General features: G+C 33.5%; 1 protein-coding gene across 5 annotated transcripts; it reads right to left on the reverse strand.

Annotated features, from left to right (window-relative positions):
- Positions 1-1,587: 1,587 nt before the first annotated feature.
- On the reverse strand, positions 1,588-12,788 carry LOC139482114 (uncharacterized protein MCAP_0864-like). 5 transcript variants are annotated; one of them, XM_071265781.1, is made up of 2 exons: positions 12,495-12,788; positions 1,588-4,551 (listed from the first exon to the last, which is right to left on the reverse strand). In XM_071265781.1, the coding sequence occupies exon 2, from the start codon at positions 4,464-4,466 to the stop codon at positions 3,579-3,581; it is 888 nt and encodes a 295-aa protein (XP_071121882.1). In that variant the 5' UTR covers positions 4,467-4,551; positions 12,495-12,788; the 3' UTR covers positions 1,588-3,578. The 5 variants fall into 5 exon arrangements, with proteins under 5 accessions (XP_071121882.1, XP_071121887.1, XP_071121886.1 ...); XM_071265786.1 differs by lacking the exon at positions 12,495-12,788 and adding an exon at positions 12,442-12,491; XM_071265785.1 differs by lacking the exon at positions 12,495-12,788 and adding an exon at positions 11,836-11,972.
- Between the last annotated feature and the right edge of the window lie 1,629 nt (positions 12,789-14,417).

Below are 14,417 nucleotides of genomic sequence, written 5' to 3' on the forward strand. Positions count from 1 at the left end.
ATTTCTATTAGATGTACGCTGGTTAAACACTGCAATTTTGGCTTTGGGTGACTGGTGATTTAAGTTCAACTATTTTGACTAATTCAACGGATAAACATTTACAATAAAATACAGAAAAAATGGTCGCCATCATCTCGAATACCTTGACAAGAAAGTGATTTTTGACGGTTTTTGTCAACGAACTGTACAGTGATTTTTAAAAACGTACAACGAACGCGACACATTTAGTGGAACGAACAATACAGTAAGAGAAAACTTATTTACTATGATATTGCGTTTATTCTTAGTTCTAGGGAACATTTGAAGGCACGTAGTAATTCAAAGTATAGTTATTTATTATTGCTTAAGGTATCAATACGCAAAGGTGTATGCACGAAAAGATATTCAGCATTGTTTATCTCATAAAACGTATGAAATTGCAGCATGTCTGTGCGTTTTGCATCTAGCAGTTTTATCAAACGTTCTATGCAATATCTAAAACTAACAACAATTGTATAATTGAATAAATAAACTAGCATGCACATTGACATAGTTATTTATACTCAAATAAGTTCTAGAGAGGCATTCGAAATTGTTGTCATCCTAAATATTGTCCTGATTATCGCTTCGAACGCGTCAACGTCCGGTTTCATTTGTATCGGGGTTATACGGGGTGTTATAGCTTGTAGGTCGGTGTAAGCCAAGGTTCCGTATTGAAGACCGTACTTTGACCTACAATGGTTTACTTTTATATAATGTTACGTGAATGGAGAGTATAGTCTCATTTGCACTCTAAATATATTTACTAGTTAATACTAGTGGTAAAATCAAATATTCTTTATTCACCATATGTTCCATGTTAAGCTAGCCGATGCAACTTTTTAGTCTTTAGTGTGTGTGTTTAGTTTTAATTTTGTCAAGGAATAATTGCCAAAAAGACCTTTAAAAATAAACGTGTCTGTCTAACACAAATCCTTTCTACCCCCCCCCCCCCCCCTTTTTGTTTTTTAATTCGGTAATGAAACTTGACATGATTTATTTATTTACCACTTCTGGAAAGTTTGTGGCTTAACAGGGTAAATATCTTACAGTGAAGGTCAAGGTCAAAAATAAGTTGAATTAGTCAAACCCTATGCGTTTGTAGAAAAAAAAAAGTTTTCGCTTTCTAATTTTCAAACCCTTTAGAGTTTGTAATGCAACTTGATATTTGGTTCCACTTCTAGAAGGTGGTGTCACGTACAAGGTAGAAAACCCTCCAGTAAAGGTGAAGGCCAACAGCCTAGTTCAACTAATCACCTCTATGCACATGAAGAAAGTCTGTTTCCGCTTAAAAAACACCGAGAAAACCATACTTAAAAGTCATGAACAGAACCATCGCTGTGACACTGTCTTTGTGCATCTAATACTCAAATCCCGTAGCAGTTTAAAGTGGAATAAGTGGTATACATCAGAAAAGTTCTGTGTTAACGAGATATTGACGCTTAAATCTACGTCATATATACGGCATTTGATGCATACTTGTTCTATTTGCATTCATACCACATCTCCATATCTTAATAATTTCATATTTTTAAGAGTTAGGAGGGAACTGCAAAACATGAAGACAGCTGGTTTTGATATTAATTTAATGAAATTGATATTGATACATAAATAGTATGAGAATAATGGCAAAAATTTAAATAAATTCTGAATGATATTATACATATATATGAAAACATTGGATGTGCATGATATATGAAAGAATACGATTTTGGTATCTACACTCCCGACATTTCTGAAATTGCTTGTCACTGATAGAACTGACGAATTATTCGAGTCGAAAGTTTTTAAGTATCTGTGAAACAGAAACTGATTTTGAAGGATTCTATTGACCTTTTGGTATTGCTAAAATCTACCATAGTACAGATAATTTAAAGAAACGAAATATTGTAACTCGACATATTTTCGCAGATACTTTGGAATGTAAACAGGAACTATCATTCACGCCTTGCAAATCTTGAAGCAAAATTTGGCTAAAAATAGGAAAAATACATCATCGAAAGTTACTATATTTTTATCGTATTCGTATGGTCCTTATTATATGCTCTACATGATATTGTCACGTGGCTAACAATGGACCCGACAGAATCAATTTTGGCAATAAAAAAATCTTTTCTAAAATTTGAATACATTGTTATAGTTGCCGATCCGGTGTTTTTATATAACTCGTACTGATTAAAACTGACCGAAAATGATAAGATTTATGTATGGTCTGATTAGGCATAATGGCAAATGCATTGTTTTTCTGTGGCTCGTCACAATCGGAAATCCTCGGGTGAATTCGCCACTCGTCTTCGTCTGAATGACATTCGACAATCATCGGTAGAATCCGCTACTCTCCTTCTATCCTTAGATGAGGGTACGGAATCGGCCGAGTTTAGACGAATGCTTAGAAGAAAGGTACGGAGTTGGGACGAATTTGGCAAGTCATATGAAATAATCGAAGAGTAATCGAAAGACGTAAAAAGTGTCGACACTAAGCACTAGAGGGACGTCCGAAAAGCACAATAAGCAATCGAAAAATTGTTTTACCCTCTCCCGCATGATTTTAAGACTTTAAGTATGACGAGAGACAGATTAATATTCTAAAGCTATTTTTTTTTCTTCTGATTTTCAAAACATTGTTCATGAAGCATATATCAAGTATAGAGACGATAGTCATGTGAGAGCCTCTAGTATTATTTATTATACAAGAATATTATTAATCTAATAAACTTATTTAATGCTACATATTGTTGTTGAGAACAATTAAAAACATACAATATTGCAATCGTTTAACTTGTTATACGTAGATTTTGCATTGAAAGAAACCTGCCACCAAAATGGATTAATTTGTAAAGTAAAAGAAATAAAGCTAAATTGCGATAAATAATGTTTTGAATTGTGCCTGATGTGAAATATTTTTTTGGAAATTTGTCGCTTAATGTCAAAGTTAATTGAGCTCCATTACTAGCTAATATGAACATATCTTTGTTAAAAAAAAATCAAAAATATTACCATTATAAACATAAATTCATTGACTGTATGTTAATATCAGCCACTTTTAGTTTTTCGAAATTCACGTTAAATAGTATGAAAATAATGTTAGTGTAAAAAGTAAGAGAGGAAATCGTTGATTTAAATAAGCTAATTAAAAAATCTTAAACAAGTTAGAGAAACGGTAAAGTTTCAATTTTGACGACTAAACTTTAACTCGGTCATATATAATACTGAATACAATATAATACAAATATATCTAATAAATTAATTTTGCTACTAAGACCGCGATCACAAGTACTAATAACCCAAAGCCAATCAAAATTTTCATGTTGTCAGACTGGGCCTTTTCTAACTGTAGTTCAAGGTCATTAATTTTGGATTTCTCTTGCGTAACGTCTTCGTGGACTTTGGTCGGTTCGTTGTTGGAATGTTGGCTTTCATTAGGTTCGGTAAAAAGTAAGAGAGAAAATTTAAATAAGCCTTATCTTAAACAAGTTAGAGATACAGTAAAGTTTCAATTTTGACGACTAAAATTTAACTCGGTCATATATAATACTGAATACAATATAATACAAATATATCTAATAAATTAATTTTGCTACTAAGACCGCGATCACAAGTACTAATAACCCAAAGCCAATCAAAATTTTCATGTTGTCAGACAGGGCCTTTTCTAACTGTAGTTCAAGGTCATTAATTTTGGATTTCTCTTGCGTAACGTCTTCGTGGATTTTGGTCGGTTCGTTGTTGGAATGTTGGCTTTCATCAGGTTCGGTAGATTTAGGACTTTTGCTCAAGTCATTTAATTGTTTCTGACATTTCTCCAGCTGTATTCTCAAAGACATCAACTCTTCATTCTTTCTACTTATTTCTTTCTTTAATACCTCCATCTGCACTTTACCACCTTCGGGATCTACAGAAATTTCAGAACCAGCTTCCGGTATCGTTTGGAGATTGTCAAATTTACGTTGCAGCTCTGACAAAGATGATTTCAGCTGAGAGTTTTCGTCTCGCATCTCTTTTATTTTTTCCGACTTCAATGTAATAGAATCTTTTGCAGTCGCCAGATTATCCTTAAGATCACCTATTTCCATGTGGAGATTATTTATCGTCATCCCCCCTTTATGCAGTGTTTCTTTTATTTCAATAACCGTTTCATCTTTTAACCGGAGTTGCTCTTTAAGAGAACTTACAACTTCCGGCGAATTCTCCTGTGTCTGATTGTTGTTCTTTAATTGAGTTACCTCCCCTGTAAGTGTATCTATTTGTTCATCCTTTTCTTCTATATCGTTTGTCAATTCATCTATGCGTTTCTGAAAACCTTTACGAGCCTCTTTCACAGTTTCCTCTGTTTCTTCAAGACTTTCTTCTAATAAATCTTTCTCTTCACGAAGTTTTGACAATTCTTGATCTTTTTCCACTAATTGTTGTTTAAGCTTAATTATTTCATCGTTTTGATCAGAATCCATCGTAGGCGTGTTAATTTCTAGGGCGATGGCTTTTTCTTGTGTTATCTGATGTTATGACGGGAGTTTCTTGTTACGAATCATTTACCTAAAACGAAAACAATAACATGTGATGAAATAATGAATTAATGAACACTTTATCATCATTATGCATAACACAAACGATATAAGTAATAATGAGAATTAACACTTCACAGAGCTTACATTCTCAGGCATACTACTATTTTCTTTTGACAATCCCATCTTAGCAAAACTTGTATATGAATAACCGGAACTGTTGAGTAAACCTAAATGAGACAACATTCTTACAAAAATATTTATACGTATCTTACAATGATGTTGTCTGCTTTGAACAAAACAAACATACAGGATTTTTACAGGAATTTAATTAAGAAACATAATGTGTTTTTTTAATTGCCCTTTGTTAACAAATCTTTAATTGTTTTACAAAGAATTAAGAATCATACACATATTAGACAATAACTTTTAATTTTATTTGAGAAAAAAAAAACATAACACAGGCGCTTCAGGGATTGACACTCTCTCCCTTTTTTCTCTCTCTATTTTGAGTACTAGTATATATTTTGTTATTATTAATATTTCAACTTATTTTTTTGTGTTTTTACTGCTTTAAATATCTATATAGTCGTACAGTACATGTAGTAACATGTGCTGCCCTATTATTCTTAGTTCCAATTAACATTCCAACAAACAAATAAAAACGGGGCAGGGGTTCAACGTCACATTTTTGTGGAATGTATTGTGTACTGGTGTATCATAATAATGTCTCTATTTGTCGTAGCGTTGTCATTTTTTTCGATTATGTTCTATTCCCGTTTCTATATCAAAATGTTTTACTCCGTTTAGCCAAAGTCTATGAACATGCAGTAACAACACACAGTATTCAATCTCCATAATGTTCTTAAAATCAGAAGGAAACATATTCACTCAAATATCATGTTGACGAAGCGGAGTGCCTTTCATCTTTATGACTGGCTATACAACTATTTGAATTTACAAATTTATTTTAAGGTGGTACCCAACACTTTCACTAAAATTAATTTGGCTCGTTTAATTATCATAAAATTTTGACAAAGTATTCACTTTGACCCTTTGACAAAAGTATAAAAATTTTAAATTTTTTGAACCAACCGTTTTGTCAGAAAAATTACACTGGTTATTTGGCAATTTGACAAACACCAATTTTGATCATTGAGAAGCTTAATATTCCTTTTACAACACAACGTAATTAAAACGTTTAGCTGACTTTACAGAGTTATCTCCCTGTAGTGTTAGGTACCACCTTAAGAAACTCAATTCCTTTGATTTGGCATGTATATTTTCTAGCCTTTCGCATGAGTTTTTTTGTCTTGGGTCACGGTAAGATTTAAAACCGGATTTTTAAACGCAGAGTAAGTTGTATAAAAATCAAGTACACAGTCACTGTCTTATCCAGACCATCTGCCTCTTAAAATATACATTAGTTATCAGTGTCAGATGATAATGGTCGTGATATTCTCTAAAAAAAAAAAACGCAGTAAAAACCTCGAGCGAAAAAAATGTAGTGTTTTTTTAAGCCGTTAAACCTTGAAAGGCTTAACTTGGCGCCATTGTCAGGTTGATTAAAATTAAAACACTATTCGACCAGAATCCATCAGAAATTTTTTTTTTTTTACAGTGTACCAATATAAAGAAGCCTTAAATGTTGTATGATTGGCAATGATATAAAAATGAAGATGTGGTATGATTGCCAATGAGACAACTATCCACAAAAGACCAAAATGAAACAGATATTAGCAACTATAGGTCGCCGTATGGCCTTCAACAATGAGCAAAGCCCATACCGCATAGTCAGCTATAAAAGGCCCCGATAAGACAATGTAAAACAATTCAAACGAGAAAACTAACGGCCTTATTTATGTAAAAAAATTAACGAAAAACAAATATGTAACACATAAACAAACGACAACCACTGAATTACAGGCTCCTGACTTGGGACAGGCACATACACAAATAATGTGGCGGGGTTAACTCTTCACAAGAGACCAAATGACACAGAAATTAACATATGTTTTCTACAGTATTGTGTCATTTTTTTAATAGGGAAGTCGTCCTAAACATGCATGAAATATTTGCCCCTGGACGTGAGCAACCAACAATCAATCAATCAATCAATCTATTAGGGAAGGGATGATATAGTCGAACTTTTATTTACATGTACATTTTTTTTTATACTTTTGCGCGCGTTTTTATCTTGTGTACATGTTAATCTCCAATATGAATTACAACTTTCAATCGAATTTTTAAACGTAGTGTAAGTTGTATAAAAATCAAGTACACAGTCACTGTCTTATCCAGTTCATCTGCCTCTTAAAATATACATTATTATCAGTGTCAGATGATAATGGTCGTGATATTCTCTAAAAAAAAAACGCAGTAAAAACCTCGAGCGAAAAAAATGTAGTGTTTTTTTAAGCCGTTAAACCTTGAAAGGCTTAACTTGGCGCCATTGTCAGGTTGATTAAAATTAAAACACTATTCGACCAGAATCCATCAGAAATTTTTTTTTTTACAGTGTACCAATATAAAGAAGCCTTAAATGTTGTATGATTGGCAATGATATAAAAATGAAGATGTGGTATGATTGCCAATGAGACAATTATCCACAAAAGACCAAAATGAAACAGATATTAGCAACTATAGGTCGCCGTACGGCCTTCAACAATGAGCAAAGCCCATACCGCATAGTCAGCTATAAAAGGCCCCGATAAGACAATGTAAAACAATTCAAACGAGAAAACTAACGGCCTTATTTATGTAAAAAAATTAACGAAAAACAAATATGTAACACATAAACAAACGACAACCACTGAATTACAGGCTCCTGACTTGGGACAGGCACATACACAAATAATGTGGCGGGGTTAACTCTTCACAAGAGACCAAATGACACAGAAATTAACATATGTTTTCTACAGTATTGTGTCATTTTTTTAATAGGGAAGTCGTCCTAAACATGCATGAAATATTTGCCCCTGGACGTGAGCAACCAACAATCAATCAATCAATCAATCTATTAGGGAAGGGATGATATAGTCGAACTTTTATTTACATGTACATTTTTTTTTATACTTTTGCGCGCGTTTTTATCTTGTGTACATGTTAATCTCCAATATGAATTACAACTTTCAATCGAATTTTTAAACGTAGTGTAAGTTGTATAAAAATCAAGTACACAGTCACTGTCTTATCCAGTTCATCTGCCTCTTAAAAATATACATTATTGTCAGTGTCAGATGATAATGGTCGAGATATTCTCTAAAAAAATGTTTCCTTCTGATTTTACTAGAAGAATATTATAGAGCCCGAATACTGTGTGTAGTTACTACATGTTCGTAGTACATGAAATAGAACTTGGGTGATGAAGTTCTGAAATCATTTAAAATGAAAAGATACCTACCCTTATAATGCAATCTGTTAAAAGACACTAAACATTTACATTGGAACATTTTCTCATTTAATGTATATAATCCAAGAAAGTTGAAAACTGGTTAAGTTTCGTTTATTTATAGCGTTATCAAAGGAAACTCTAAAATGTCCTGAGTTTTTAATTCGAACATCCTGCATGCATCGACTCAACGTTAAACGAAATTTATCCCGGAGCACAGGCACTTGTTTCAGAACTTGATTTCTTATATATATAATGTACATGTGTTATATTAAGGATTTAGGGGAACAAAAAATCTCAGACAAGTGCTTGTGTCCCGGAGGCTAGGTGGTTTGCCAAAAAGTGGCATATCGATCTTTAAAAAACCTTGACAAACTCCCAATACATCAGCAAAGTGGTTGTCTTTGATTACAAATCAAAATAATGTTTATGTGATGAAGTTTGCAAGCCCAGCAACTGACACCCGAAAAGTTCTGACTCTGTCCACTAAGTAACTTGAGAAGGATTTCTAAATATACATGTAAATAAAAAAAAAAGATTGAAATCATGCATGTGCGTATCCCTACACCCATCTATTGACCCCTGATGTTGACCACACCTTGGGACAATGGTACGATTTATGCAATTACAAATAATCAAAATGATAACTGAAAAAGTACTCACATGTCGGCTATAATCATTTGTAGTGTAAATATGATATAATATTTTGTGATTGTTCCTAACATGTGTTTTCATATCTGATCAACACACCCCATGCACTGGTTGTATCAATAAGTTTCTATTTATATTTTGTACTACTATCTTGATGTAGTAGATAAGTCATATGATAACTTCCGGTAGTAAATTAGTATACATAGTATATGTAATTGTGTAAAAGACTATGGTAGAAGACGCAAGGTAGCTATTAATGTCATGTATTACGCAACAAGTCAAAGATGAAAAGATTAATATCGTGTACTTGTAGATGAACATACTCCAATTGTCAATCGGTCACATTCGTTAGGAATACGAATGAAATATTTGGCACTGAACGTTGGAAAAATGTACCATCAAAATTGATTGTTTGGTCATATTCCATTAATTGATGCTGAATATTAATGTTGTATACTGTAAGGTGGTTGCCAAGAAAGATGGCAGACCAAGGCAAATGTGAGAAAGCTTAAAAATGGTGGGAATATAAACAAACCTAGTACCCTTATTGCCAACTGGTCAAACTAGTACGGAATACGAATGAAATATTTGCCACTGGACGTTTGGCAAAGAACCACGGAACATTTTATTTTCTGTTAATTGATGCTGGATAATAATGTTGTATACTGTAAAGTGGTTGGCACGAAAGAAAGCAGATCAAGGCAAATGAGAGAAACTAACAAAAATGGTGGAAATGGAATAAAAATAAACCTACCCTAATGTAATTCCGGTCAAACGAGTACGGAATGTGATTGAAATATTTGCCACTGGACGTTTGGAAAAGAATCATAACTGGTCAAAGTAGTACGGAATATGGTTGAAGTATTTGCCACTGGACTTTGGAAAAGAACGAAATAACGTTGATTGATAGCAATACATTCCGTTAATTCATGATTAATATCAATGTTGTATATTTGTTTGCCAGGTTAATTATTGCCAAGATAGTAGGCAGACCAAGAACGATGAGAGAAAGAAGAAAAATGGTGGAAAAAAGAAAATAAAACAAACCTAGCATAACTGGGCAAAGTAGTAAGGAACACAATTGAAGTATTTGCCACTGAACGTTTGGAACAGAAACATAAAGCTTGATTGTTTGCATCATTTTCCGTTAGTTGATACTGATATTAATTTTAAATACTGTAAGGTTGTTGTACATAAAGATGAGAGGTCAAGAACGGTGAGAGAATAACGATAATGGCAGGACATTTGGATAAAAAAAATCATATTAAAAAAGTAGAAAGATCGGGGGAACTTTTTCATCTCATCAATGACATTCGTAAAACAATTTCATTTCTAGATTTATCACTCTATTTCTATTTCATCATCATAAAATTGATGCTGGTGTGGTGCAATCAACATTCCTAGCTCCAATTCGTAATTTGAAATGTGCATTGGTTTTCCAACATCATTAGTTAGTGAAATCAAATTACATTAAGTGACATAATATATACTCTCGTGTATATGCATAGAACACGAAATTCTAATAATCAAGACTCTGCGAACATTAGAGCTGATTAAAACGGTCATGCGACAGAAGGAGACATTACAAAGTACTTTTCTATACAAACAGTATAAATATACCGATGAAAATTGTCCGTCTAATTCACGAACACATCTTTGTACTTTTAGATGGTTGATGTTTATCGACAGATATTCTTTGTCAATTGTTCTTCATGAGTGAGGGTCTTGACGGGGTATACAGTATATGGAATCATTGGGAAAATAGTACTAACTGTTATGCTTCGGGGTACAGAATTTGTATGTGTGTGTGTGTTGGGGGGGGGGGGACAATCAAACTGAGTGCTGAGAATAATAAGGCACTAAATTATATAAATAATTGAGAACATTAGAATGTGTAAAGATATAAAATTAAGAACGATGATCCCAAAAAATTAAGAGTAGAGAGAAATGGCCCGAAAATGAAATAATACAGAGATTTAGAATCCCAATCCAAACTCTAATATATTTTTTTTTCAAACAATGATTCATTTGACTCGTTCGAACATTTGTAGGAAATTCAAGGACGAACAGGGACGACAAAAGCTCGTGACGAAAGGTCAATTGTCACTTAGTCATTTTGCTTATACGACAATTTTAAATCCGATGGCGGAGGTATAGTTCAACTTAGTGTACATAACAACTGAAGTATGTGGAAATGACCCTCTTGATACCAATAAGCTAGCAATAACAATTTTGATAATCTTATGGATTTTAACCGTTTCTATGGTAAAAGATTATTTTTGTTAAAACACCTGTTTCTTTTGAAAAGAAAATAATAATACCAATTTATGTCCTTGGGGCAATTGCTTACAAATGTAGAAGCGTGTTTCAAAGTTCAGATACACATAATCTTGAACATTATTCTTATTATGCAATTTCCTGATAAGCTTTACATATTTCTGCATCCAAATGAGAATCAAATGAAACATTATCGAATGGACAAACCTCACCTTCCTATTTAGGATCTCCTTTTCACGCGGACTTAACTTTTCAATGGCTGTTTTATACAATCCTATAGAAACTTCCTATAAACGAGTTAGTATGTATTGTTTCCCGTTGACCCGGAATCGAATTTTATTTTTTTGACATAAATCACGCATCGTTTTTAACCACAAAATTTTATTCATGTGTTCCGGTTATGAACATGAACTTAAGTACATCTATTTTCATTCTTAAAAATATTATGTTACTGTCACAATGTGAGCAATGTCTGCGCACGATATGAATAAATTAATTCTTTAAAAGTTGCGCGTGTCTGACTTTCTTATATCTGCACATCAGGTAGTTTTTGAAATGTAATAAATCTATATTGCAAATTGATAAACAACCCCTGTTTCGGGGAATAAGTATAATGTAGATGGTTGCTGATTGTTTCCACGTCCAGTGACAAATAGTTCATCTAAAATAAACATACAAAATGAAAGGTTTTTCAACGTGGAATTTATGGGATAAAAGAAAATTTGGACTGCTAGTATAGGTGACTAAAGGATATGACATATACACAAGTGAGACTGCTACCCAAAGCCCGTAAAACAAGACAATTTGTAAGTCAATAAACCATCGTCTTCAACAATAGACAGTGTATGGCAATATACCACGCTTTAATTCCGCCAGAGTCTAGAACAAATAAAAATATCATAGAGACTATGGAAGTATATTGTCCAAAAACTTAAGCATTTGAAGCGCTTCTCGTATTGCACATCACAAAATACAAGAAATTAAGATGAATCTTACCAAGGTTTCGCGTTATCTTCCTGTTCGATATCTTATTAACAACTTCGTTTTTCGTTTTTTACCGATGAAACTGAAGTGTGTTTTTTAGTTATACAATGTTATGTAGCAAGAAGGTATAAGAGGACTTGAAGGCTATCACTTGTGTTATTTGTTTATTTTAAAAACTTTATTGCATGACTCACTCAACGGGTCGGATTAAGAAAACTTTGTACTAGACCTGGAGAAAATATGATTCGAACCTCTCCTTGTTTTATCTTCTTTTTCCAAAATAACAACAAATGGGGGGATACAAAATCACTCTTTTCTGTGGTAGGTCATTCACTCCAAAGATGAAACAAATACCAAATTTTACAAATTCTAAACTCGACACAGTGACTTCCTCCGTCCTTTTAAACAGTTTAAGAAATCGCCAGGAAAAAATAACAAATATGTAAATAAATTATATAAACCGTATTTGATTAAGATTTTCAAAGCGCTTTGTTAAAATTAGATTGTTATTTAATTAAGCTAATCATGCATGTCAATCGAAGAGATCTACCTTGTACAAAATTAAAGAAAGATGATATCGGTCAAGTATTTTACAAATGATGTCTTATTTGTACTGACCTTACGGCGTGTGATCATAATACTAATGATTTATCAGATAATATGTACATTACCTGTCCGTCCAGGTGTGTAATCCAGGTATTCTATTGAAATCCAAACTTGTAAAGAAAAATGCATACAAAACTTGCAAAACTTTTTAAGAAATGTGCAACAGTTGTGTCGTATATTGATCTTTCTAAAAGTGTCACTAGTTCAAGGGTCAAGAACATTTTTCTGTGGTGAAAACTTGTCTTGGCTCGGCTGATCAATGAACGGGATCAATCAAAACATTAACGTGTATGACAGTGTACATGGAGTAAGCGTTCATCCGGACAAAAAATATATTCGTGTGTACATGATATAAATATCTGAATACTCACGCTATTATACTTTGCGGGGATCTGAACGGGACAATTCTACAAACCAGAAATAATAAGCATGATCAATTATTAAAGGAATTCATTTTAGAACTTAACCTTACTGCTGATAAAGATAAATCTGACAGACAAACGTTCTTTCACCATTCAGGACAATCAAGTTCCCAAATAGATTATATCTTCTCATCTAAAGAAAACCTGTTTAAAAAGTATACAATATGGAATAATTCACCCTCAAATGTTTCTGCTCATGTGCCAGTATCAGTAGTAACTAACATGACCATACCAACTGGTGTAACCAAAGCCAATAAAGAAATCCAAACAGTTCATAAACTTCAATGGGACCAGACCGATCTCCCTCAATATATAGAATCTGTTCAGACTGAAGTCTCAAAGCTGCAACTGACGCAAAATCAATCCAGCAGTATCCAAAATTTCACAAAAGCCTTACTAACAGCCTCAAATAAAGCAGTACCAACCACACCCATCAAACTGAAAGGTCCAAAATGGAAGGCCTCACCTAGAGTAAAAAAACATCTAGAAAATTGCAAGCAACTATACTCAAAATGGAAATCCGAAGGCAAACAAGCAGACCATCCATTCAGGAAACAACTAAAAGCAGAAAAGAAAAATCTCCGCAGTCAACAAAGAAAGGAACATGCTGAAGATAGATTGAAGTTATATCAGCAAATTATGGATAATCCATCCACAGACTTATTCTACAAATTAATAAACAGGAATAGATCTAAACCTAGAACAAATTCAACTGGTATAGATATAGAGGGTGAACTAGAATTTAATCCTGCTATACAGAGAAAGGCATTCGCAAAGTACTATGAAGATCTTAGTATCCCAAAAGAATCAAAATTTGATAACTCATATCTGGAACTATGTCAAATAAGGCAGCATCTCGTGGAAGAAGTTCTATACAACCAACAAACAACAATAGAACCATACAAAGAAGATGACGTCTCCAAAGCTATAGACAATCTAAACAGTGGCAAATCACCTGATGAGTACGGACTATGTGCAGAACATCTAAAACTTGCTAAAGAAACAGTCACACCGACGCTTACAAAGATATTTAACAACATACTCATTAACAGAACTGTCCCAATCGAATTCAAGTCCGGAATTCTAACTCCAGTACTTAAAAAGGAAAAAAATCAATGCCTAGTCTCCAGCTATAGAGGAATCACTGTAACCCCGGTAATATCTAAACTCCATGAACTCTGTATCCTTGGCAAACTCAGTATTACTCCTAACACTGATCTACAATTTGGATTTACAGAAGGGCTATGTCCTCTAATAGCTAGTCTCATTATATCAGAATGCAAATGTGAACGGAAAAACAACACTCTCTATCTGGCTACTGTTGATGTCCAATCTGCCTTTGATGTAGTCCAGCATCTGATACTCCATGACAAAACGCTAGATAGGAAGATACACCCAGATCTATGGTTTGTCATCAAAGATCTATACTCTGGCCTTACTTCCAAAGTCAAATGGCAAGGAGAACTTAGTGACAGTTTTAATATACTCCAAGGAGTCAGGCAGGGTGGAATATTGTCAACTCATCTGTATAAAATATTTGTAGAGGATCTCCTTGTAGAATTAGAG

Source organism: Mytilus edulis, chromosome 7, assembly GCF_963676685.1.
Source record: "Mytilus edulis chromosome 7, xbMytEdul2.2, whole genome shotgun sequence".
Taxonomy (NCBI): Eukaryota; Metazoa; Mollusca; class Bivalvia; order Mytilida; family Mytilidae; genus Mytilus; species Mytilus edulis.